At 32.9% G+C, this 23,822-nt stretch overlaps 1 protein-coding gene across 1 annotated transcript; it reads left to right on the top strand.

Annotated features, from left to right (window-relative positions):
• The first annotated feature begins 4,230 nt into the window (after window positions 1–4,230).
• LOC131060175 (COP1-interactive protein 1) lies at window positions 4,231–13,328 on the top strand. Its single transcript, XM_057993314.2, has 3 exons — window positions 4,231–4,672; window positions 7,400–7,596; window positions 7,771–13,328. Exons 2-3 carry the CDS (start codon window positions 7,503–7,505, stop codon window positions 12,915–12,917), a joined length of 5,241 nt encoding a protein of 1,746 aa, XP_057849297.2. The 5' UTR covers window positions 4,231–4,672; window positions 7,400–7,502; the 3' UTR covers window positions 12,918–13,328.
• The last annotated feature ends 10,494 nt before the right edge of the window (window positions 13,329–23,822 follow it).

Genomic DNA, 23,822 nt, shown 5'->3' with positions numbered 1-23,822 from the left:
AAAAAGGATCATCCTTCTCTGTTTATCTATATTTGACACCCCTTCTAGAAACATAGATTGACATATATAATACAAACACATGCCAATGAACCTATGTTTATGCATCCTTCCTATGATGAGATATTTTGCCATATTTCTATATGGTGTTTCACATGCATTATATAAATTGATTCTATAGTCTACATGGATGTTACATTCATCTAGATGGCTATTCTTATGCATTCATATTGACTCATTATTCTACATGGTTGTTTTGATGCAATGATGTTATATACATCTACATGGCTCTTCATATGCATTCATTTTCAAATTCACATAAATAAGACATAATGTAGACATCTCTTAGAAAACAAATACAATTTCAGTTTAATAAAGAAGTATAATAAATATGAAATCGTATTTTAAACAATAGATAGCAAAAAACAATAAGTTTTTAAACTGAAATATAAATATGAGAAGGTTTATCGCACATATGTATACAAGGTATACATATATGAAATATATTGTATATGTGTATACATTCTCGAATATGTTTGTTTCATTGTTATTTTTAGTTACAAAACTAATATGTTTTCAGTTGAATGAGAATCATTTTCTATTTTAATTATTTTCTTTATGTTCAGTCTCTTCCATTTGACTTGAAAAATTATAACCGATTTATCTATGTTCCAAGTTCCCACGAAAGAGATTTTATGAAAGCTTGATTAACTCCTAAATTTTCAATTTAAACAAGAAGATAAGAAGTTTGCTTGTTCCTACAATTCATTTTGTTTTCTATTTCATAATGCACTTTTAATCACTTTGTTTTAATTCCTAGTAATGAAAAAGAAGATTTATGTTCTAATTTTTATCTTGATACTACTAATATATATATATATAATAATGTTGTAAAATCCATCTATAATTATCTATCTATTCAAATAATAATGAAAGGAATTATTAAACCTACTTGGTCTGGTAAAGTGGTATCTAATGATGAAGGCTACCTCTTACCTCTTATTACTTCTAGCTCAATTCCACTGACTTTTTAATTAATTTCCTTGTTATGATCAAATCAATCCAGCACTGATCAACCCTCGAAGGCAAGATAAGATTAACAAATCTGAATCTGTGAGTACCCAAATGATATGCACTCTTTGTATCAAATGCAAGCTTTGATATGATAATGTAAAATCTTTGTGATGCAATAAAATGATAATGCAATACAATAGAATGATAATACAACTCCCTGGTATGCAAGAAATGATAATGCAACTCTTCATTTTGCAAGACAAGAAAATGTTAAATGTCAATGCTCTATGGTGTTATTTTCTGAGAATGATATGCTCTGATTTTGGGTCCTTTTTTTGCTATATCGCCCCTTCCCATGTTTGCAGAAAGCAAGAATAATGGTCGGCAAATCCATCATGGACTCCTCCCAACTCCCCTCTACATGCACATTTTTATTGGCAACATTAAAATAAAGAAAAGATTCCATTCTGTACAAAAATACCTATTGATGTTATATGTGGATTATTATTCTAATTTTCCTTACTGTGACGATTGCCTACAACCAAGATACAATAGGGTAGTGATTGAAATATAGATGGTGCATCCTTACTTAAGATTGGATGTTACACTTGCAGTGATAAAGACTACTTGGATGTTACACTTGCATTGCTTGTTTTTAAGTGTATCAGCTTACTAGCTGTGGGCAAGACAATCAACTTGGCATAGTGCTTATTTAGCATACACAATCAACTTGGCATAGTGCTTATTTAGCATACTTGGTCATGGCATTAGAGATTTACAAATAACATTTGATATGAATTCACATACGTTGCAATAACATTGAGCCTTCATTAAAAACAAATCAACTTCTTGGTGAAATTGATGTTTCGATATAATATACATTGTACAACTCTTATAATAATATATATAAATGTGCCTACACCCTCATATATGTTTGTAGTGCATGTCTATATGCGTACATACAAATCTATGGTATATACACATATGTCCCTACATTACATATGTATATGACGATATAGTCATATTTGTATCTTTTCATTGTAAGCGTTTTATTCATTTTTCTATCACGTGTGTATGAACCATGAAAATAATAATAATATTGATAGCAAGGTGGTCACCACATCCCTTTCATCAAAATAATGATATACTCAATCACATAGAAGATAAGCTAATGAAATTTTATTTCTCATTTGAACATAAAAATGATTATAAGTAAAAATCGTCAATCACATATAAAACACTCATCATTTTGTTTAAATGCAATTGCTATATATTCTGTGTGGTGCGTGCAATGGTTTCAATCCTATCCGCTCTTTAACAAATGGCTAGATTCCTCTCCTCAACCATGTTTTTGTTTTCAACTAATCTTGCATCTACTTAAACTCATTTGCACATCAATATGCCAACCTTCAAATTCAAATCAATACATGTACATAGTAGAGATAACATAATTAATATAATACTTTTTTATTTAAAATCTAAATACATAATTATTCTATTACTAAATCTATCACTTTAATAATTTAAAATTGATTATATCATTATTCTTTTATTTTAATCATTTAAATTTTTCAAAAAATTAACTAATTTAATATCCAAAATAAGTTCATTTCATTATTTTAATCAAGCAAAAGATGGGACATGACAAAATTTTGGGCACTCAACTTAAGAGGTTTGAATAGGGAGTCATTTGGAAATGTACATGTGTCATTTGCATGCTTTTAGGTGGTTGTAATCTTGTACCAAGTGTTTTGCATGACCCCATCTTCTTGCTTCATCTAGAAGCTTCTTTCTTTGTTATATTTCTCAATATAATGTAGTCTTGGAGAGTATTAGTCATGTTATGTTTTGCAAGTGAAGTGTTATGCTCCCGAAATCAATTCAGAGTATTGTTAGATTGATTATTGAAGACTATAATTGAAGAAGTAGTGTAATACTTTTTGTATTGTAATCGTTGTTTTGGTAATACAAAGTATTGCACTTTTGGAGGGGGGGTTTTTCTCCCAAAAGAGTTTTCCCTTAATATATTTTATGCGTATTGCGTTTATCTGTGTGCATGTTGTATATCTCCCTCTGTACACTTTTCTTACTCTATTAAAATTTAAGACCTGTAAGAAAATTTGCATTATGTCGTCCACTAGATTAGTGTTAGGAAGTGTTTTTGACACCTTAGCTTCCTTTCAGAGGTGTTGATAAGGCTTAGTAGTTTGTGGCAACAATTGTTCTTTTTGGGAGAGACAATGAAGCAAAGGTTTAAGGTGGTCTTTTTGGCCCCCAAGAGTCTAATGATGGTAGTTATTAGCAAGGTTCTGCGTGAAAATATTTAACTTAATCCAAAACCGTTGTCAACTATAACATGATTCTAGGTGAATATTTTAATTATAATAAGAATAATAATTTAAAAAATATATATTTAAAAAAAATATTTTTTATAAATAAGAAAGTTAAAAATATTAACTTTATAAAATTAATGTTTTTTTTAAAATTAAATAAATAAAATCTTTTTATTGATAGAAACCCAATTTATTAATAACTAGTTAGGGTTTCATTGAATGCAATAGTATTACCTAATGTCAAGTATTAATAAGTGCTAAATAATGCTATTGAATGATGGCTTAAAAAAAAATCAAATATAAATGAAATGCTGGCTATTTTTACAAACTAATAGAAACTTTATTTTTATTTTTGAAAATATTTAACCATTTTTAAAGTTTTTTTCTTTTCTTTTAGAATAAAAATAGAATATACTAAAATCATTTCAAGAGTGAATAGAATGTTTTCTAAATGAAAAGTTTTTTCTAAAAATATTTAATTATTTTTATATTTTTTTTTTTTCAAAATATTCATGAAAAAAATATATACTAAAATCATTTCAAAAATAAATTGAATGTTGCCATCTTTAAAAACCAAATAAAAACAAAATGTTTATTTTAATTTTTTAAAATATTAAAATTAATTTGATGTTTTTTTCTTTTAAAAGAGGACGGCATATTTATCTACGCCCAACAAGAAAAACGCAGAATTTTTTTTAACATGAAAAACTGATCCAATTTTTTTGAAATTTCTTTTCGCACATGAAAAATACCAAAAAATTTCTTTCCCACATGAAAAATACTAGGTACCCACATTAATCCTCCTGTCCATACAAAACTACACATTAATCCTCCTGTCCATACAAAACTAAATAAAAACCAGCATATTTCACCACATTACAAGATATGAGAACTTGGACGGTCTGTCCAAAGTTTCCCCCTTCACGTGTTACGCGAATTTTGAATGGATTTTACCATAGGTAACATACACCCCCCAAAAATTAGTGCCATTAAATTCAACCCATCTTATCACCATAACGGAACCCGTGTTGGAATCCTTAGGCGAGCTTCAGGCGATGTTTAATGGCGCAGTCAACGGTACTTATTATAGCCTGATAATTGCCCCATAATTATCTGGGTGATGAAAATTTCCTCGATATAACTGACAAGTGATTGCAGCGCCTCTGCTCACTCAGAGCGGTGTACTCGGGAGTGATAAGTAGTAACAGAAACGCCCGATTCCTTCGTAAATTGCCTCTTAAATGTCATTTTGATCTTCGCCCCTGCTCTTCAATTCTCGACTTGTTTTAATCTTCAAGTACATAATTCTGGATTTGGATGTACTCAAGGTAAGACTACTGTCTGTCACTTAATTTCATCTTTGGTTTAATTAAAACGCTTTTTTTCTCTTTCCTGTTGGAAGCAGAGGATCCGTGTTTCTTGCCATATTCTCAATTTAATGGTAACTACCAGACAGTACGGAATGTGTCTGCATGTTTGAAATATTGATATTATGTGATATGGGTTTTTGAATATTGAGTCTGAACTGTTCAGTTGGATCCCGAGAAATCATCGAATCGTTGATATACGGCGAGAACTGCACCTATTTGAAAATAATAATATGGAAATTGCTCTGAAATTCTGAACTGGAAAAGCAAACCAGGCTTTAGTTACCATGGTTACTGCTTCTTGCACCTGCCCTAAAACTTGTGGAATTTGAAAGGCTAACGGTTTCATTATACCTTTATGTTCTGGCTGGAAAATGAAAGGACAAAAGTCATCTTTGCACTGTATTCCGGTCTGTTGAGTCTGCACTGCACTTGGGATTTGAGATTACTATAACTTTTAGGGGAAAGAAGCTTTAAAATATTCATAGATGTGCTTAATACGGCATAGAAATTTGCCAGTCGAAGTCCATTTTTTTTAAACCTAAATTTTAAAATAGCTGTAGCAAAGGATTAATAAAAACTCAGGAAATTTGCCCTGTCATGCACATCGGAGCTTATGTAGGAATTTTCCTAAGAATATGGAGCACCATTTCTGTGTAAAAGATGAGGGCAATCTTGGGCTGACGTGTAGTTCATTGTAAAACATTGCGCGATGAGCAATCTTGGAATGCTTGTGCTTGAAATTAGCTCTACTTGCAATTAAATAAGGTGAGGAATATTAGAATGTTTTGCATTTCTCAGTAGTTGGGTAGTTTTTACCAGTAACTAAATCTGCTTTACAGACAAAATCATTTGGCATTGGTGCCTTTCACAGATGTCTTGGCTTTATTTCTGCTGTCGAAGAAAAATAGTGCCATAAGACATGGGATTCTGGTTTAATTTTTACTGGTCTAAGCTAACGAAACTAAATGACATGCTTCGGTTGCAAATGAGGTTCAGGTCCCTTCGCCAATGGAGTTACGGCCTTAGTGGGGGTCATCACATGCAACGGCAATGTAAAATTTGGAATCATAAATGCTACAATTGTATGAATAGCATCTCAGAAAACATTAGGGGAAACGTGTACAAATATTTGAAATTGAAAAAACGTATCAGTTCTGCGGTGCCTTTGTCGGCTTTCCCTTTAGGATCTAGATGGAAGACTGTACGCTACAATATATCGTCCTAGTCTCTTATTTCACACTGTTAAATAATTATTTGATTTTTTAATACGCCATCTGCAATTTAATTGAAATTCTATTTATTTATATTGATTAGGGGAACAATCACACAAACCAACAAGGCAGGGTACCATGGTTGTATAAGTCTTTTTTTTCTCTCTCTAACCTTCCGTTGACGATTTTCTATGAAGTTTGATAGCGCTCTGGTTAATCTGAAAACCTGGTTCCTATCTGAATATTCTTAGTTCTCTTTGGAATCAAATGCCTTTCAATATTACACTCCATGCAAGCTGTTCTACATGGTCTTGTCGATACTTTTCCTAAAACATTAAAAGCCTTGTTCCACTGATTTGGGTTTTCAATAGACATCATAGGATTAATAATTTATTGATATTCTTAAATCTTCCTTAAACTTGAAAGCTTAGTTTGACTTGGGTTTTCAGTGGGCATTATAGTAATAGATAATCCGATATCGCTTGCACCCAGCTGAGGTCTTTGTGTTTACTTGAGACATTTTTAACAACCATAGGTTCTTATATGCTTATAGCAAATATCCATGTGAATGGTAAGCTTTATGGGAATCGAGTTCTAATAGAATTCAGGAATTTTAAGGGGATTACAAGCTGTATCTTCAGTTGGAGGGACTTCCTTTGTTCCGTGACTTTGAGACTGCCCTGGCTGTATCAAGGATTATATACTTTCTTGCTCTTAATCTCAACTTTGAAAGCTTGCTTTCAATAATTTTAACTCCGTAACTTGCTAATGTTTCTTGAGCTGGAGGGGAGTCCTCTTGTCTTGTGATGTATCTCCCATTAAAGCCTTTCTATTATCAAGGGTATTAGTTTCTTTCTGTCCTTTAATTATATGTAATGTTGAGCATGTATGATGTTATATATATATTTATATATATTTTGCAGTGGATAGTTTTAAGTTCTAGAATTTTTTCCTCTTTTTATCATGCATTCTATTCGGCACTGATCAGGGTTTGCATTTCTTTTGGAACTACTTGTCAGCAGTTGTTGACATTTTGATCTTAGAGAGACGATTTAAAATTGCAGACTAGATTTTTTTGTCTTTCATAGTCAAATTTCAATTGCACGATGACAATGACATATGTTCTAGTTTTTTTCTGGTGGCTTGAACCTGGTCTTTCACACTTTTCTTTTTTAAAATATTTACGTTGAGTTAATTATCAAACAGATTTCATGATCCTTATTGCTTGTTTGTCAAGTAGTTATTCTCATTGTTAAGCTGTTTACTGAATTTGTTGACTGTCATTTAGGAACTATTCCCTTCGAAGTGCATATCTGCTGCTGAATTTGTGTTTAAGACACTGATTAAGAGAAACTTCTTATTCCTGACAAAAGACGAATTTGATCTGTACATTTTTTTAAATTATTGCATCAAGACGTTCTAGCTTGAGCAAAATATGAAATAGAGTATTACTTCTAACTGTTGTGAATGACAGGTTGTATTGAGGGAAGCCTGTCTTGCTGAGAGTGTACCTGCTCATCAAATTTGACGATTGCTAGAATTTGTAAAGTAGGCAAGTTTGACTAAAAACCAGGCAGATGAAGAAGGGTGGAGATAAACAATCCCATTCTTGGTGGTGGCATAGTCATATCAGTCCAAAAGGTTCTAAATGGCTCGAAGAAAATTTAGAAGGTATGTTATGGTATTTGGTCTTCCACAGAGGTGGCTGATGTATCCTATCATTTATCTGCATGCTGTTTCTCGTTTTTATTCATTTGTTAATGGCATTTTTGTCAGCATTTTCAGTTTTTATTTGTTTAGTTCCAAATTACTTTAATTGAGAAAGAATGGCTTTTCCTTTTAAAGGGATGGATGCCAATGTGAAGACAATGTTGAAACTGATTGAAGAAGATGGGGATTCCTTTGCTAAGAAGGCAGAGATGTATTACAAGAAAAGGCCTGAACTCATCAGCCTCGTTGAAGAGTTTTATACAATGTATCGCTCATTAGCAGAGCGCTATGACCACGTAACAGGTGAGCTCAAGAAAAATGTCCCATCTTCTGTCAAAAAGGAGTATGGTTTAAATGATGATTCGCCACCAAGTTCTCAAGATGGAAAGAAGACTAAAAAGAAACACAGAGCAGCAAAGTTTGATTTCTTACTTGGGTCAAGCAGCACAGATCACTCTCAGAAAAATGAGAACAGCGGTGATGACTCTTCAAGCAGCAGCAGATCAGATACAGAATCCAAGAAATCGCTAGGGCCTCATCTTGAACTGCAGAGGTTGACAGAGGAGAATGAACGACACAGATCTGAGTTGGAGAAAGGCCTAGAGGAGAATGAGGTTCTTCAGCAAAAGACCAACTACTTGGAGGAATGCATCCTCCGGTTTAAAGAAGAGAATGAGATTCTAAAGAATAAGGAAGCAGGTCACTTGGGCCAGATGTCTAGTTTAGATAAGCAGATTGCCATATTGCAAACTCAGAATGATGACCTACAATCTCAAATTAAGTCTATGGTTGCACGAGTTGAGGAATCTGCAGGACAAAACAGAATCTTACAGAAAGAAGATGAACGATTGACAGAAGAATTGCAAGCACAGACCAAAGTAGTCCAAGTGCTTGAAATGGAGATTCAGGATCTGCAAAGAAAACTGTATACCTCGCAGGAAGAGAATGCCACTTTAAAACTTGAATTAGAGGGATATCAACAGAATTATGAAATGGCTGAAAGTAGGCATAGAGATGTTGAAAATGATTTCTCTACTCAGAAGAGTCAATTTGATGCGCTACAAGCTGAGATTGAGGATAGTAAACACAAACTATCAACAGCGGACGAAGAGAACAATGCATTGAGGGTGCAAAATGACACTCATATTCAGAATCTAAGTCATGCAGAGGCAGAGATCAAGCATTTGGAAGAGGAAGTCTCAAATCTCCAGGGTGAAAAAGATAAATTGACTGTGGAGGCTTTAGTTATCAATGCACGTGAACAAGGTTTGGAAGAAAAGGTTTCCATGTTGCAGGAAGAGAACAACAGGCTCAGGCAACAATTGTCAATTATGCAGCAAAGCATGAAAGATAGCCAGCAGGAAATATCTCGTTTGTCATTGGAAAAAGAGGATATTAAAAATGAAGCTTCTTTGCAGCTGGAACTACTGGAAAGCCAGACTAAACAGTTGCAACAGGAATTACAGTCTAAAAATGATGCAGTTGAGGTCAGCAAGAAACATGTTGAGGAACTTAAGCTAGAACTCCTCAACTCTCAGTCAGAGATGGCCACTTTAATGAGGGAGCATGATGTTGTTAATGGAAGGTCAAAAGATTTAGGTAAAGAACTTCTAGACATGCAAGAAGAAATTCAGAAACAGAAACAAGAAAATTCCATAAAAACCCAAAATCTCAATGACCTTGAACTTTTACATTCTAGCTTGACAAATGAGAAAGAACGGCTTGAAGCAGATTTGTTACTGAAAGCTGACATTTTGGGAGATATGAAGAGAAAATTGAATGATTTGATAGAGCAGAACCAGATGCTGTCTAGAACACTGGATGCTTCAGTCCAGGAGCAGAAGGATCAAATTCAATCTCTTGAAATGAAGATGCAGGATCTGCAGAGAAAACTGCATACCTCACAGGAAGAGAATGGCACTTTAAAACTGGAATTAGAAGGATGTCAACAGAATTATGGAACGGCTGAAAGTAGGCTTAGAAAAATTGAAAGTGCATCCTCTACTCAGAAGAGTCAAATGGATGTTCTACAAGTTGAGATTGAGGATATTAAACACAAACTATCAACAGCAGATGAGGAGAACAATGCATTGAGGGTCCGAAATGACATTGGTATTCAGAAGCTAAATCATGCAGAGGCAGAGATTAAGCATTTGGAAGAGGAAGTCTTAAAACTCCAGGGTGAAAAAGATAATTTGACTGTGGAGGCTCTAGATATCAATGCACATAAGCAAGGTTTGGAAGAAAAGGTTTCTATATTGCAGGAAGAGAACAACAGGCTCAGGCAACAACTGTCAATAATGCAGCAAAGCTTGAAAGATAGCCAGCAGGTTATATCTTGTTTGTCGACAGAGAAAGACGATATTAAGAATGAAACTTCTTTGCAGCTGGAACTACTGGAAAGCCAGACTAAACAGTTGCAACAGGAATTACAGTCTAAAAATGATGCAGTTGAGGTCAGCAAGAAACATGCCGAGGAACTTCAGCTAGAACTCCTCAACTCTCAGACAGAGATGACCACATTAATGAGGGAGCATGATGTTGTTAATGGAAGGTCAAAAGATTTAGGTAAAGAACTTCTAGACATGCAAGAAGAAATTCAGAAACGGAAACAAGAAAATTCTATAAAAACTCTAAATCTTAATGAACTTGAAGTTTTACATTATAGCTTGACAAATGAGAAAGAAAGGCTTGAAGCTGAGTTGCTACTGAAAGCTGACATTTTGGAAGATAGGGAGAGAAAATTGAATGATTTGATAGAGCACAACCAGATGCTGTCTATAAAATTGGATGCTTCAGCCCAGGAGCAGAAAGATCAAATTCACTCTCTGCAAGAAACAATTTCGGCCCAGCTGGATCAGAACAGAAAAATGTCAGAACAGTTGCTACAGACTACGGAGAAGTATAGCATGCTTGAAATGAGATCGAGAGATCTGAATGAAGAGAATGGACAGTTATATAGCAAACTGGCAAGTGCGAAAGAAGTCATCCAAAATTGTGAACAAGAGGTACAAATTCTTAGAACTGAAAAGACAGCACTTGAAAGTGAGCTTATTTCAGGCAGGGAACAAGTCCATGTTCTAAAATTAAAATGCAAATTTGACAATGAAAATGAAGAGGGAATCACTGTTCAACTAGAAGATGGAGCAGAACAGCAGAAGACTTTAGCTGAGGAATTTGTCCACCTTCAGCAGCTTATCCTTAGTATGAAAGAGGAGAATATGCGTATCACAGCTGAACTCCATCAAGGAGTTGAAGACTGTCAGAAACACAAAGCAGAGCTAGAGGAGATGCAAAATGAGCTTATCTCTATAAGTTCTGAAAATAATTCTCTCAAACTTGAGATAGCAAACAAAGAAAAACTTGTTGAGAAGCTTGAGAGAGACATTGCTTACTTGCAGGCGGAAAGTTCAACATTTAAAAATGAAATGTCTGATGCAATTGAACAAGTCCAAGTATTGGAAAATGAATGCAGAGAGCTTAGAAACAATATACAGGAAGTTTCAGATAAGAATCTTATGCTACAGACTTCTGTCCAGAATTTGCAACAGGACAATAGAAACTTGAAACAAGAACTTCAAATTGCATGCAACAAAGGTGAAGATTTACAGGTTAGTATTTCTCTTATCAATAAAGACCTCTTACAGCTACAGGATAAAAACACCAGTTTAGAAAAAGATGTATCCTCGAGTGATGAGATTATCAAGAGCCTGATGGATAGAGCTGAGATGTTACATAGCAAAAATGACAACCTTGAGGCTGAGGTGAAACTTCTTAGTAATCAAAAAGAGAAGCTTGAGGAAGATCTTTCTTCTTTTAGGGAGCTGAAAGCTGAACTTGAAGGGCAGGTTACATCTTGGAGTGCAAGAGCAATGTCATTAGAATCTGATGTTGTTGAGCTGCAAGAAAATAAATCGAGACTTGAAAATTTATCTGAGAAGCAGGAGATGAATATGGAAAATCTTAGAAAAGAGATTGAGAATGCAAAAAGTCAAAAGGCTGAAGTATTATCAAATCATCAAAGAGATATGGAGGAACTTGAATTCAACATGACTAGAATACATCAATTGCAGGAAAAGCTCTCGGAACTTGAAGTTGAAAACAATCAACTTAAAGACCTAGTCTCAGTTAAGGTTGACATTATCAAAAAGCTTGAGATACGGGTGTCTTCTTTAGAACAGGAAAATCTAACTCTCAACTCTGATGTTGGATCGCTGACGGAACAAATACAAAACCTGCAACTAGTGGTCAATGAATTGAAAGATTTTAAAGAGAAGACATCACAAGCTATTGTAATTGATCATGAGCATTCACAGAGGTTGGAACTCATGATTCAGGATCTTGAAGACTTAAATAAAAATCTGAAACTTGAGAAAGCAACATTAGAAGCTGATCATCATGTCGTATGTGAAGAGCTCAGAACTTGTCAAAGTATGCTGGAAAAGCTTAAGGAAGAACACTCTCAGTTGTTAGAAGAGAAAACTAGCCTTGTTTCAAATATTGCAAGTAAACTGACATGCATATCTAATCTTGAAGAAGATATCAATTCATGGTCTAATTTTGGGGCAAAACTCCAGGAAAAGCTGGAATATGTACAAGACGAGAAGAGAAATGTTGAAAGTGAATTAATGAAAAAGATTGGTAGGCTTGATGCTGATGTCCAGATGCTAGAAGAAACAATCAGTACCCTACAAGAGGAAAACATAGAATTAAGGGCAGAATATCAAATTGTGGGGGAAGAATGTCAGTCTCTACAAAGGCGATTGAAAGATCTAGAAGATGTAAACATGGCCCTTGAACAAGAAACTGCCACCCTCAAGTTGGACATTCGGAGACTTCAGAAGGAGAAGGATCATCTGCAGCAGGAGGCACTTGAAAGGACACAAGACATGAAAAAATTGGAGGCTATGGTGAACAGTGTAGAGGAAAACAACAAAATGCTACAAGCAGAGGTGAAATCGGGCACGGAAAACTTTATGGGTTTAAAAAAACACTTAGAGGACATGCATCTGGAACATGTCTCACTTATCAGTGCTTCCAAGGATGACGGCAGGCAAATGGAAGAATTGCAAAAAGAGACGAAGGCACTCAAGGATGAAATTGAGAGGCAAAACATCATAATTTTTGACCGAGCCGAGGAGAAAAGGGAAGCTATTCGTCAACTTTGCTTTGCAGTTGACCATTTTAAACACAACTACAAAGATCTTCAACGGATCCTTTCCACCCTTGTTCAGAATCAAAACCGAACTGCTGTCCCTCAATCAGTTCGTTCATCTGTGTAGTTCATATATAGATTAGGTATTTGCACTGATGCAATATTTGATATTTTGAAATTCATTTTGGACAAGCTGGGACCATTGAAATTCATAATAGCAGCTCTGCATGGGGAATTCTTTTTGAAAAAACAGAGACATGTTTTGCATCTGCACATAGGTAGGATTCTTTTATATCAGTGAACTCCCAGTATACCATTTTATTTTAGTAAAATTGGAAGGTTTTGGCTCTGGCTGCCAATAATGTCTTGAATGTTGCAAGGATAAACAATTCCTTAGCACTCTTGTACTAATAGTTTGTGTTGGAACTTGGCAATGGATGCCTAGGCACCCTGCAATGAACTCTGATTATGATTCTATAGTTGGGCCATAATCTAATATGAAAGTTTAGTGTCTACATAAAAAACACCATTGGTTGAACATTGTTAGATCTTTGATCTGGTCAGGTGTTTTAGTGGACTCAAAACACCTAACACATCTTATTCTCATACTAAATTTTAGTTGAGGTTTTTTTGGTTGATGATTGGATCTAAATTTTGTTAATAAAATTTAATATTATGATGACCATTTTATTTATTTAGGGTAAATTAAATTAAGTTTTTAAATCTCTGTGTAATGAATAAAGCTTGCATATTCATGCTAATTTGTATTTAGCTTTGGGCCCATTTTGATGGAATGTCTTAATATGAAAGAAGATTGACATACGATAAACTTTTGTTTTATGTTTGGTTCTTCTCCTACTTCTTAATTATCCTCATGAACTTTCATTTCATACACTTTTTACATTTGACCTTACATTTTACATTTGGCTCATCTATAGCTCCCCATTTCCATATATTCATTATTGATCCCAAGATCTAGCATTCTCCATAGTGGATCAATAAGACATTGTGAAAGAATGATCTTGCATGATGTAGAACCCAAAACTCAATTTTAAAATTTAGGTTACTAAATACTGTGCTCTTTGTCTTGTCATTAGAAGTTGACTTGGTACACATTTGAGTGACAATTCATTATGTCGTGGTATTTAAAGACATTCCTTTGAACATTAATTTACATCTTAAATCATTTGACTATTCTAAGTAATTACAAGGAGCATTTCTAGGAACATTTGGATATGGGGTATTCAAAATAATTGACACGTATTAGAATTGATATCGAGGCCATTGTAGACTCACTTGATATTTTCAAACACTTGCCCAAGGCTATAAAGTTGATCTTTCAAGGGATTTGATTGAAGAAAACTTGACCCTCACAACTTTCCCAATATAATCTCAATTACACCAATTCTTATACATTATCAAACATCAAATTTTGGTTGTAATAGTTTCCAACAATCAACAATCAGCCAATCAGATATGAACATTACAAATCCTACCCATATTAAAGGTCAATCTGCAATACCCAAAATCGAACTCTTGGCATATGTGATATATAATTCCAATTCCAAGAGCAACCTAGTTCATATTTTGTCATTCTACTTCTATCACAAATGATAAGTTGCAATTATGAGTTACAATCAAAACAATAGACAATTATCAACCACCAAAATTAACTAAATGCTTTCATTTATGTTATTTCTACATTTCAAAGTTTTGTTACATAATAATATCCAAACTATAAGTTAGGCATATTCATTCAAACATAATTTTGGTAAAAGAATCCATTTCTTTCTTTACAATGTAAGAGGGAAACAAAATCTTTTTCATAAATCTAGCGTAAAAAAATAAATAAAATTAAAAACTCAAAATCCATTCTTGATATAAGAATTGGAAATGATAAATGCCCAAAGATAAAACAAAACTCTTAAAAGTTAAATAAAACAATAAAAGTTAGAGTTGAAAAAATGTAACAAATGTTAGACGTTAATTGATAAATAATGTTTTGATGTTAATTAAGATTAGAAGAATGTCTTGAGATCAACATATGTTCTTTTGTCACTTTAGATTACTTACATGACTAAATTCAAACCCAAAACTACAGATCTAATATTTGTTTACACATCCAATCAATGCTAATTTTTAGATTGTCACTTTTAGCTCACCTTAAGGCTCTTAGATTGTTCTCACATAAAAATTGGTTCTTGTGATTTTTGGTTCACATAGTGGTAGGAAACTTACTTCCTTATGTTAAGCAATTTAATTTTGACTATTTTTTTACTACAAACATACATCTAATAATAGAAGAAAAAGGATAACAAGTGTCACCACCACAAATGAATACCACCTATAATTGATCAATGTGAAGAAGATATGTTGTACACACAACCAAGGGGGATGCATTGTGTAGGTAAATGAGTAGTGTGGTAATGAGGAGAGTTGAAATAGTAACTAGTCTCAAACATGGAAGTAGTGAGGAACAATTTTAAAATAGTCTTTGGATAATAGTTTATAGCTATGGGACAAGGTTATACACCACATTTGACCTATGGTTGAATAGAGATTCACCTAGATTTCTTGGGACACCTTGTATCTCTTGGATTTGGAAGTACTTGAAAATGGATAGGCATACATGATAGTTTGACAATGTCCTAATACGTGGTATGAAAATGAAAAAACAAACTCTCCTTTTAGTTGATTTTTTCTTGGTGGAAGTGTCTAGTAAACTTCTTAGAAACTCCTTGTATTTCTTTAGTTATCCTAATTTGTTTACAAAGTATTTGTAGTCTTTTGTTGCCTTAAAACCTTTATTTGTATTTTTGCCTTAGTGAATAGCTCATATGCCTCAACAAACAAGCATTCACACAAACAAATTATTTGTTATCAAATGGGATGAATTTATGATATAAATTTGGTGTCTATAGTCCTTTGCATGCATTTAAATTTTCTCAATTCATGTCAATTTTATATGGTTCTACAATAGAGTTTAGTCTAAATTTTGTTACTCCTTCCAAATCAAATCTATTTCTTATTTATAAGTTTTTCTAGGCCATTTTGAGAATAAAATTTCTTGAGAATTTTATCCAAACTCTTATGTAAAATCACATGAAAATTTTGTCTAGAAACTTCAAATCTTTTTACTCATTTTTTACTTCATTGTTCTAGTCACTTAAAACTTCTAGGCTTTGGCAATTAGTCAACCATCCAATTCTCACATAAAGGAACTCCAATTTTTTTATGAACAACTCTACACATAGCTACAACCATCTTTTTCCTTTGTGTGTCAATCCATTTGTTGTATCTTCCTTTTTCTTCTACCAATGGAGAACATACCCACAAGTGAAGGAGAGGAGGACATTAAACCAACTAGGTTCCTAAGGATTATTGTCTATCTCTACATTGCTCTAAGCCTTGAATATTTCCTATAATATTTGTTTGATTTTAATTAAATTCAATTTAATTAGAGTAGTTTTATCTTCACATATTAGTTTTAAGTGTTAGATTTAAACTAATTGTAGGTTTCCATTCTACTCTAGATCTTGGGTAACTCTTATATTAGGTGGAAGTTTGGATTAAACTAGTTTTATATTGGGATAAAATAGATTTATGTGATGTTTTATCAAGATATAATTACATATAATTAAGTAAATTTCATTGATCCATATTTAATGAATAGTGTTATAGAGGTGAAATCAAATATAATAAAAATGAGAAGAAAACATCACAATCAAACTCTTACCTTCTAATTGAGTACACCAACAATTTGCATCAAGACAAAGTGAACAAAATGACAAATCAAAAACTTGTGCAAATCATCATTGTCAATGGAGTGGATGTGCTCTTAACAATTTGTGATGTTTGTTACTTAGCATTGTACTTGCACGATTTAGGATAGTGAAAAATGAAGAATTGAGCTCAAATTTATAGAAACTTTTAAAGGGAATGACACAGATTCAATCTTGGATCATGAGTTGGATACACAATTGGTGGGTATGATGGGGAAAGGTAGAAATCAATTTCAAAATGGGTGGAGAAGACTAGGTAGTCAACTTATTTTATTAGTAAGTTGATAATTACTTAATTTGTAAATAATTTGGGATCTTGAATTAGCCAAATTGATTGACTTGTCAATGGTAATTGATTATTTAGTTAACTATTTTTTATTGGATAGTTAATTCTTAAGGTTTAATATAGGATTTAAATTTATTTAATTATGGATAATATGAGAAATTATTCATTTTAAATTATTTGAACAACAATTATTATTTAATTAGTTTAATTTTGATAAAGTAATGAACTTGGAGTAATATTAATTTTTTTAATAAATTAAGAGGTGGTAATTGAATTAAATGTTAACATGATATGGTATCATAGAAATTAGTGTAGACATGATTTTGGTGTCTACATTTTGCCTCTCTTTGAAATGGCATTGGAACAAGAATCTAAGCAATGTTGTTTCAAAGAAAGTAGATATGGACACATGGTGTATCAAAATTGATGAGAGATAATGACCCAATCACAAAGGTTAAGGGTTGATGGTTAGAGTGATTGAATTGATCAGATTGATTGATTGATTAGATGATTGGACTTGAAGGATGATTTGATGCTTGGATAGATTTTTAATTAAAAATATGATTTGATTTTTAGGATTGAATTAGATAATAAGATGATTATTCCTCCTCAACAAGATAGTCCTTTCAAAAGAACATGGGTGTGCTCTTGAAATAGATAGAACAATATTTAGCAAAGATATAAGGCATGAATGGGGATTAATAGATGAGATGGGAAATGACTGAATAAATGGTTGAAGAGGGTGGGTAAATATATAATGAAGGTTGGAAGGAGATTAAGAGTAGGATGATGTAGAGATGGAGACTAAGAGGAGAATAGTAAAAATGATGAAAACAAATTAGAATGGTAGATATGGGGATAGATTAAGAATAGTGTGGGATGAAATATGAGGATATAATGAGTGGTATATGATGGATGGATTTGAGCTTTGAATGATGAAGATGGTTGTGGATGATTATGATATCTTCTATAAGTATTTGAGATTAGGTATACACGGAGAATCTATGAGGAGATTCTTATGTGTTTCGATAGTAATTTTTATTTTGTATAGGTATTGTGCATCATGATATAAGGGATCATAATGACAACGTGTCATATGTGTTAGGGAATAACTTGAAACAATAAATCAAAGATAAAAGAAAACAAAACAATAATAAAACAAAGATAAAATATAAGACCCAAATGCCCTAGTGGAAATAACCCAAAGAGACAATCATAGTATAAGGAACTTTGATGTCCTTGTGGAAGTATGTTGTGGGAACTAAACCAAACATGATAAAATATAAATAGCCAAGGTGTTACTTATTCTCAAGTTTCCATGACATTAATATAAATAGTTGGTTCATCTAAACCAAAGTTATATAGTGGGACCAATGTGAAGTGTTGTTTTTAAATTTAATACAAGGAGTGGAAGATGTTAAGGCTCATTATCAGAAAAGAGGCAATGATATCTACAAATTTAAAGGAACAAAAGAATTGGTATCAAAAGGTATATATTATAGTGCTATAACAAAGATAGGTATTTTTTTAAAGATTTTTTTGAAGCACTAATGAAGGTATGGTCATGTATGTTGTACACGGGTTCATTTATAAGGATATGGTAAGTAGATGGATGGATAGAATTGATGCCTCTAAGTGTACATAATAATTATTGATAAGAGGGATATGAAAAATCATACATGGTTCCTATAAATAATTTTTCATCATGTTGCTTGTCCAAGGCGCCATAAAAATGGTTTTCTCTAGAGGATAATTTTTTCTCTTTAATTTTTTTTTTTGTAATTTTCTCTATTATTTTTATTGTTGTTAGACATGATGACCATGAATAGATTTTCATCATGATGATTTCCCTAAGGCACCACATAAATGATGCTCACTAGAGGGATTTTCTTTTCTCTTTACTTTTTTTTTCACTTTTTCTGCTATTTAATTTTTTTGCTATTGTTTTGCTTTGATATTTTTGGTATTTTGTGATGGAAGCTCAAGCATGGAATCACTTAAGATGAATGGTGATAATGAGTCCATCTTGCTACTAGCCATGTGGTGTAGATAATTTATAGGCGCATGAGCCATATTTTCTATCATGGTGTAAGGTCCTAGCCAATTGGGCTTAAATTTACCTTTCTTTTCTTTATCTATCTTGGTGGTCCATTGATTTTCCTTAAGAGTCAATTCATCAATTTCTCACTCTCTACAATAGAGGCAATTATTATGGCTATGTTAGAGATGGTTTTGATAAACATTGAAATGATCTAGATTTGTGAGTTTATGTTTATCTAGGAGTTCTAATTCATGCAAGTGTGAAGTCTAATAGTCATTCTCATTAATGAGTGTTGATATTATGGATGTGTTGCATTGGTTTTGTCATTGATGTCAACACTTGAGAACACTTGGAGATCTTCGGTTATGTTCACCGGCATGTTCAGTGACTTATGCATAGTCACTGGTATCTAGTACACCGATAGGTTATATTGTTCACTGACACTTAGGGTGATCTGTTATCATCTGGAGATTACTTGGTTATGGACCGACAAGCATTATCTATTCCAGATCAACACGACACATTATGGAGATGATTTGTTATTGTTGTAAATGCATTGAGCCGACATCATGCATCACATATTGATTCATTTGTAATTGATTTAATTGTAATATCTTAGTGAGCCGACCTACACAATTGGTCTTAGGTTTTGGTATATATGTAAGATCTCATTTATGAGATTATGTAGTAGTGGAGTATGAAGGATTGTAATAAGGTATATGCGAATATAAGCAGAGCTATACATGTAGACATCATTCAAGATTCAAGGAGGATTTTGTAGAAGGCAAATCCTAGCTTAACCGGTATTGAATCCAGCATATGAAGATGCTATTTTGAGCAGTACATTATCATTGGATTTAACCATCCAATTGTAGTCAATGTGACTCCCATTTTGTGATTGAGCAGTGACCTCTAGGCAGTTGGCCTTTCTGAATGTGCAGACCCCATTTGTACACACATATTATCTACAGTAGTATCATTTGATTGTGGGTAAGGTTTCCAACCATGGTTTTTCCCCTTACAGGCTTTCCACGTACAAATAACTGTGTTATGTGTTGTGTATGTTATTTGTCTTTCTGTTTCATGCATTAAACTTTACCGGTATTACAATTAACTGTTAAAATATCTACCGACATTAAAGTTTGGTTTACCAGTATTATGCACTAAGTTTGGTTAAGTTATGTTTGGATTGAAATTAATAGACAACTGATTCACCCCCCCCTCTCAGTTGCCTCCAGGTCCTAACAATGAGATGTTTTATTGATATGTGCTCAGAGGGAATATTGATCGCAATAGATAATAAGGACACAATACTGAAGAATAATGAATATGGAGTATCTCTTGTGGACCTATAGATACTAGTATGACATGCCCAAAGGGTAGGGTGGAGTTGCAAGTTCCAATCACAAACAACAACATTGATGATTTTCTTGAGAATTTAAAGTGTTTTATTTTATGCCTCATCTTGAACATTTCCTTGAGGGTAGTAAGGAGTGGACCATTTATGTTGGATATAACATTTATTATAGAAGGCTTGTTCTTCATGGTTATTATAGGAGTATCCATTATCGTTAATGAAAGTACTTAGAACACCATATAGAAAAATGATTAAAGATTATTTTTGATTTTTTTTTTAATGGTCACATAAGTGAGGGGAATGACTTCTAACCTCTTATTGAAGTATTCGGTGGTAGTTTTAATATTCTTATGATATTAAAGGAGGGATTTATCTCGTTGATGAGGTCAAGTCCCCATCTAGAGAAGGGCTACAAAGTAGTTATGGGTTTTAAATATTGTGAATATGCATAAAATTAGATCCCCATGCTTCTAACAAGTGAGGAATTTCTTGACATATTTGTAAGCATCATGCTCCATGGTTGGCCAATAGTAACCATTTCTAAGTAATTTATTTGCATGGGTGATACCATTAGTATGAGGCCCATAAATACCATCATGGAATTTTGAAAGTGCCAAATTAGATTCATCCAAGCTAAGGCATCATAATAATGTATCATGATAACTATTATGATAGATGGTATTACCAATGGGGGTGAAAGAGGTAGGACATTAGATGAATGTGTATTATTGGTAATGAGATAAATTAGGTGGGAGAGTTTGGGTAGAGAGGTAAGTACTGGATATCATGATACCATGGGGCAGTAGGACCAACCATGTCACATAACATATCTATGTCAAGAAATTTGCATGTAAGTATCAACAAGTACTTGATAAAAAATCATGCTTCTCATTCATTGAAACACATGTGAAAATTGATAGTAACCATGGCATTAGTGAACTTATTGTTTATATGAAGGACATGGTCAAACTAGATATGGGTAAATACTACCTAATGTTATACACCATATGCTTCTAAGGAAGTACCTTCTCATCCTTGGTAAGATAGTTAGCCATGACTTGCTTAAGGACTAACTATGACCCCCTAAGATTGAAATATGTTGAATATCCCATTGAATAGTTAATATCACACTTTCAAATAAGGCCTCATATTTTGTTATGTTGTTGGTGAATGTAAAATTGATTCTAAAATATCAAGGGATAAGATCCTCCCTAAGGTGTAACCAATAGGATCCCTAATCCCAAGTCATGGTTGGTCTAAAATCCATCAAATTATAATTTCCATACTTTTAGTTCATCAATATGGGGAAGAAACTCATTTGGAAATTATGAGTAGGGGCTATGTAGCCCCAAAGGTATTGCTACTAATTGACTAGAAATGGCTTGCCATTTGATTACTTTCTGGTCACCATCTTCAATTTCATATTTTATACGGAGTATAACCCATTTTTCTAAGAAACCTATTAAGGCCATTTTAAAGAGAAGGTATTTCAAAGGATCAATAATTTTAATGAGATTTGTAGTATGTGAGAGCATGTAGTGTCTACTTTTTTGTGAAATAAATATAACATCTAGGCAATCCCATTTGATGGGTGTATACATATTTTAATGGTTAACTAAATTTTATTTGAGATATTATATGGCTCATTTCTTATGATGTTCATCATGCTATGCAAAAAGTCTCCTCGAGGCATGTTCAATGGGAGAGATATATATAGGTGGTATGTTTCTTGAGAAATGAGAAAATGGATGACACTTGTTTACAAGCCAATAGATGAATTATCTAATAGAGTAAAATTAACCCCAAAGACTATGGATTTGTGTGAGGTTTCATGGGGAACAAATGACCAACATAATTTTGAATTTTTCAAGATTGACTTCAATCTCATGTTGAGAAATGATGTAACCCAAAAGTTTCCATTAGTGACACTAAAGATACACGTTTTAATATTAAAGTTAACTTTATATTTGTTGGGTGAAAATTTTGTAAACTTGGGGAGGCTTACAAAATGTGGATTTTCACCAGTGTGTGAGACAATACCTCTCAAAAGGGAAGATATGGTCTCTCCTATTTATAAGGGAAGGCTCCCCCTTTCTACTGCAATTTGTATCTACTCTTAATATACCTGCTAACTTTACACTAATTTAAGATGATATAATAACTTAGTTCTCTTTTTTTAGAACAAGTGTTTATCCAATTCTCTATTTAGAACATATTTCTTCTTTTCACAACAAAACAATTCTAACTTGTAGTGACTTAATAAATATATGCTAATTGGAAGAAAAGTTTCTATGAAAGTACAAAGTCTTCTGTTACTTCCTTTTTTGAAAATGACTTAAGGGACGTGTCTTTTGTATATAAAGAGCTCAAAGTCTCCTTCAAATACTCAAGTCCTATCAACCATTGTAACCCAAATAATAACTATTGTCAATGCTGAAATAAGGTTTGCAATGCACAGTCTTTCAACTATATTGCAAACTTTCTACTCTAACAAGATAACTCAACAAAGCACAAAGTCTCCGCCTTATTATTCACTTAATACAAATTTTTGATAAAATATCATAACAAAAAGTCTACAATATTTTACTTAATCTCTTTTAACTCAAATACTTTTCACAAAGCAAGATTTAATCTAAAAGAAAGTAGAAAAGAATGACATAAGAACATTCCTCACACAATAAAGCACTCCCAAGACAAATTGGATGCAAATTTTTTTCTCCTTTAATTAAACTTATTTAATACACTACAAGCTCAAAGTCTTAGATAACTTTTCAATTTGGCAAAGTTTTGACGTATTAGCCAAAATATATCAATTACAAAAAGATCCCTCATAAATATAGAAGAGAAATTATGCACAAAAATAGGAAAAAGTTACAACAAATTGTGACTAAGTCAAAAGTAGAAACCTATTTGACTTAGGATACATGCAGTCCTATATGTGTATTAATGCATACATAGAATGACACCCGAGGTGTCAATAGATTATTATAAAATGATACTAATAAAACATAAAATAATCTAAGTATCTTCATCTTCACATTGATCTCGTTTTTGGAATTCTTCAAACTTCTGTAGAGAAATTTTAATTTGGGCTTCATCTGGTCTGTAAGTATGAATGGTGATGATCTTGACTGGTGTAATGGAATCTCCCTAATCAATGCAACATTTCTTATGTTTCTTCAAGAGAAAATAAAAAAAATCCAGAATGAATTGAAGATCTACTAATTTGTCAATAGAGGACAAAGAGAAGTCCTCTTTCTTAATTTCAGTGGTTAGAAACAAACTAAACTCTTTGATGACCATATCCACATCTAGAGCTTTTTGATTTTCATCTAAAAAAGTGCAAGGAATTTTTGATACTTTATCAGCAATTTATTTCCTTTTGTTTATGCACTCCTTTTGAGCCTTTCTCATGTCTTTGATAAGATGCTCCAGAGTATTAATTTGATTCTCTAATGCTTCCCGTTGTTCAACATACATATTTTGAGAAGGAATAACTCCATTATCAACAAGAACATTTGAGTCAAAATCTTCAAGTTTTAACCATGTATCAAAATCCTTCTCTT

This window comes from Cryptomeria japonica, chromosome 7 (genome assembly GCF_030272615.1).
Source record: "Cryptomeria japonica chromosome 7, Sugi_1.0, whole genome shotgun sequence".
NCBI lineage: Eukaryota > Viridiplantae > Streptophyta > Pinopsida > Cupressales > Cupressaceae > Cryptomeria > Cryptomeria japonica.
The sequence above is the reverse complement of the archived record's forward strand: the minus strand, read 5'-3'. Positions and strand labels throughout refer to the sequence as shown.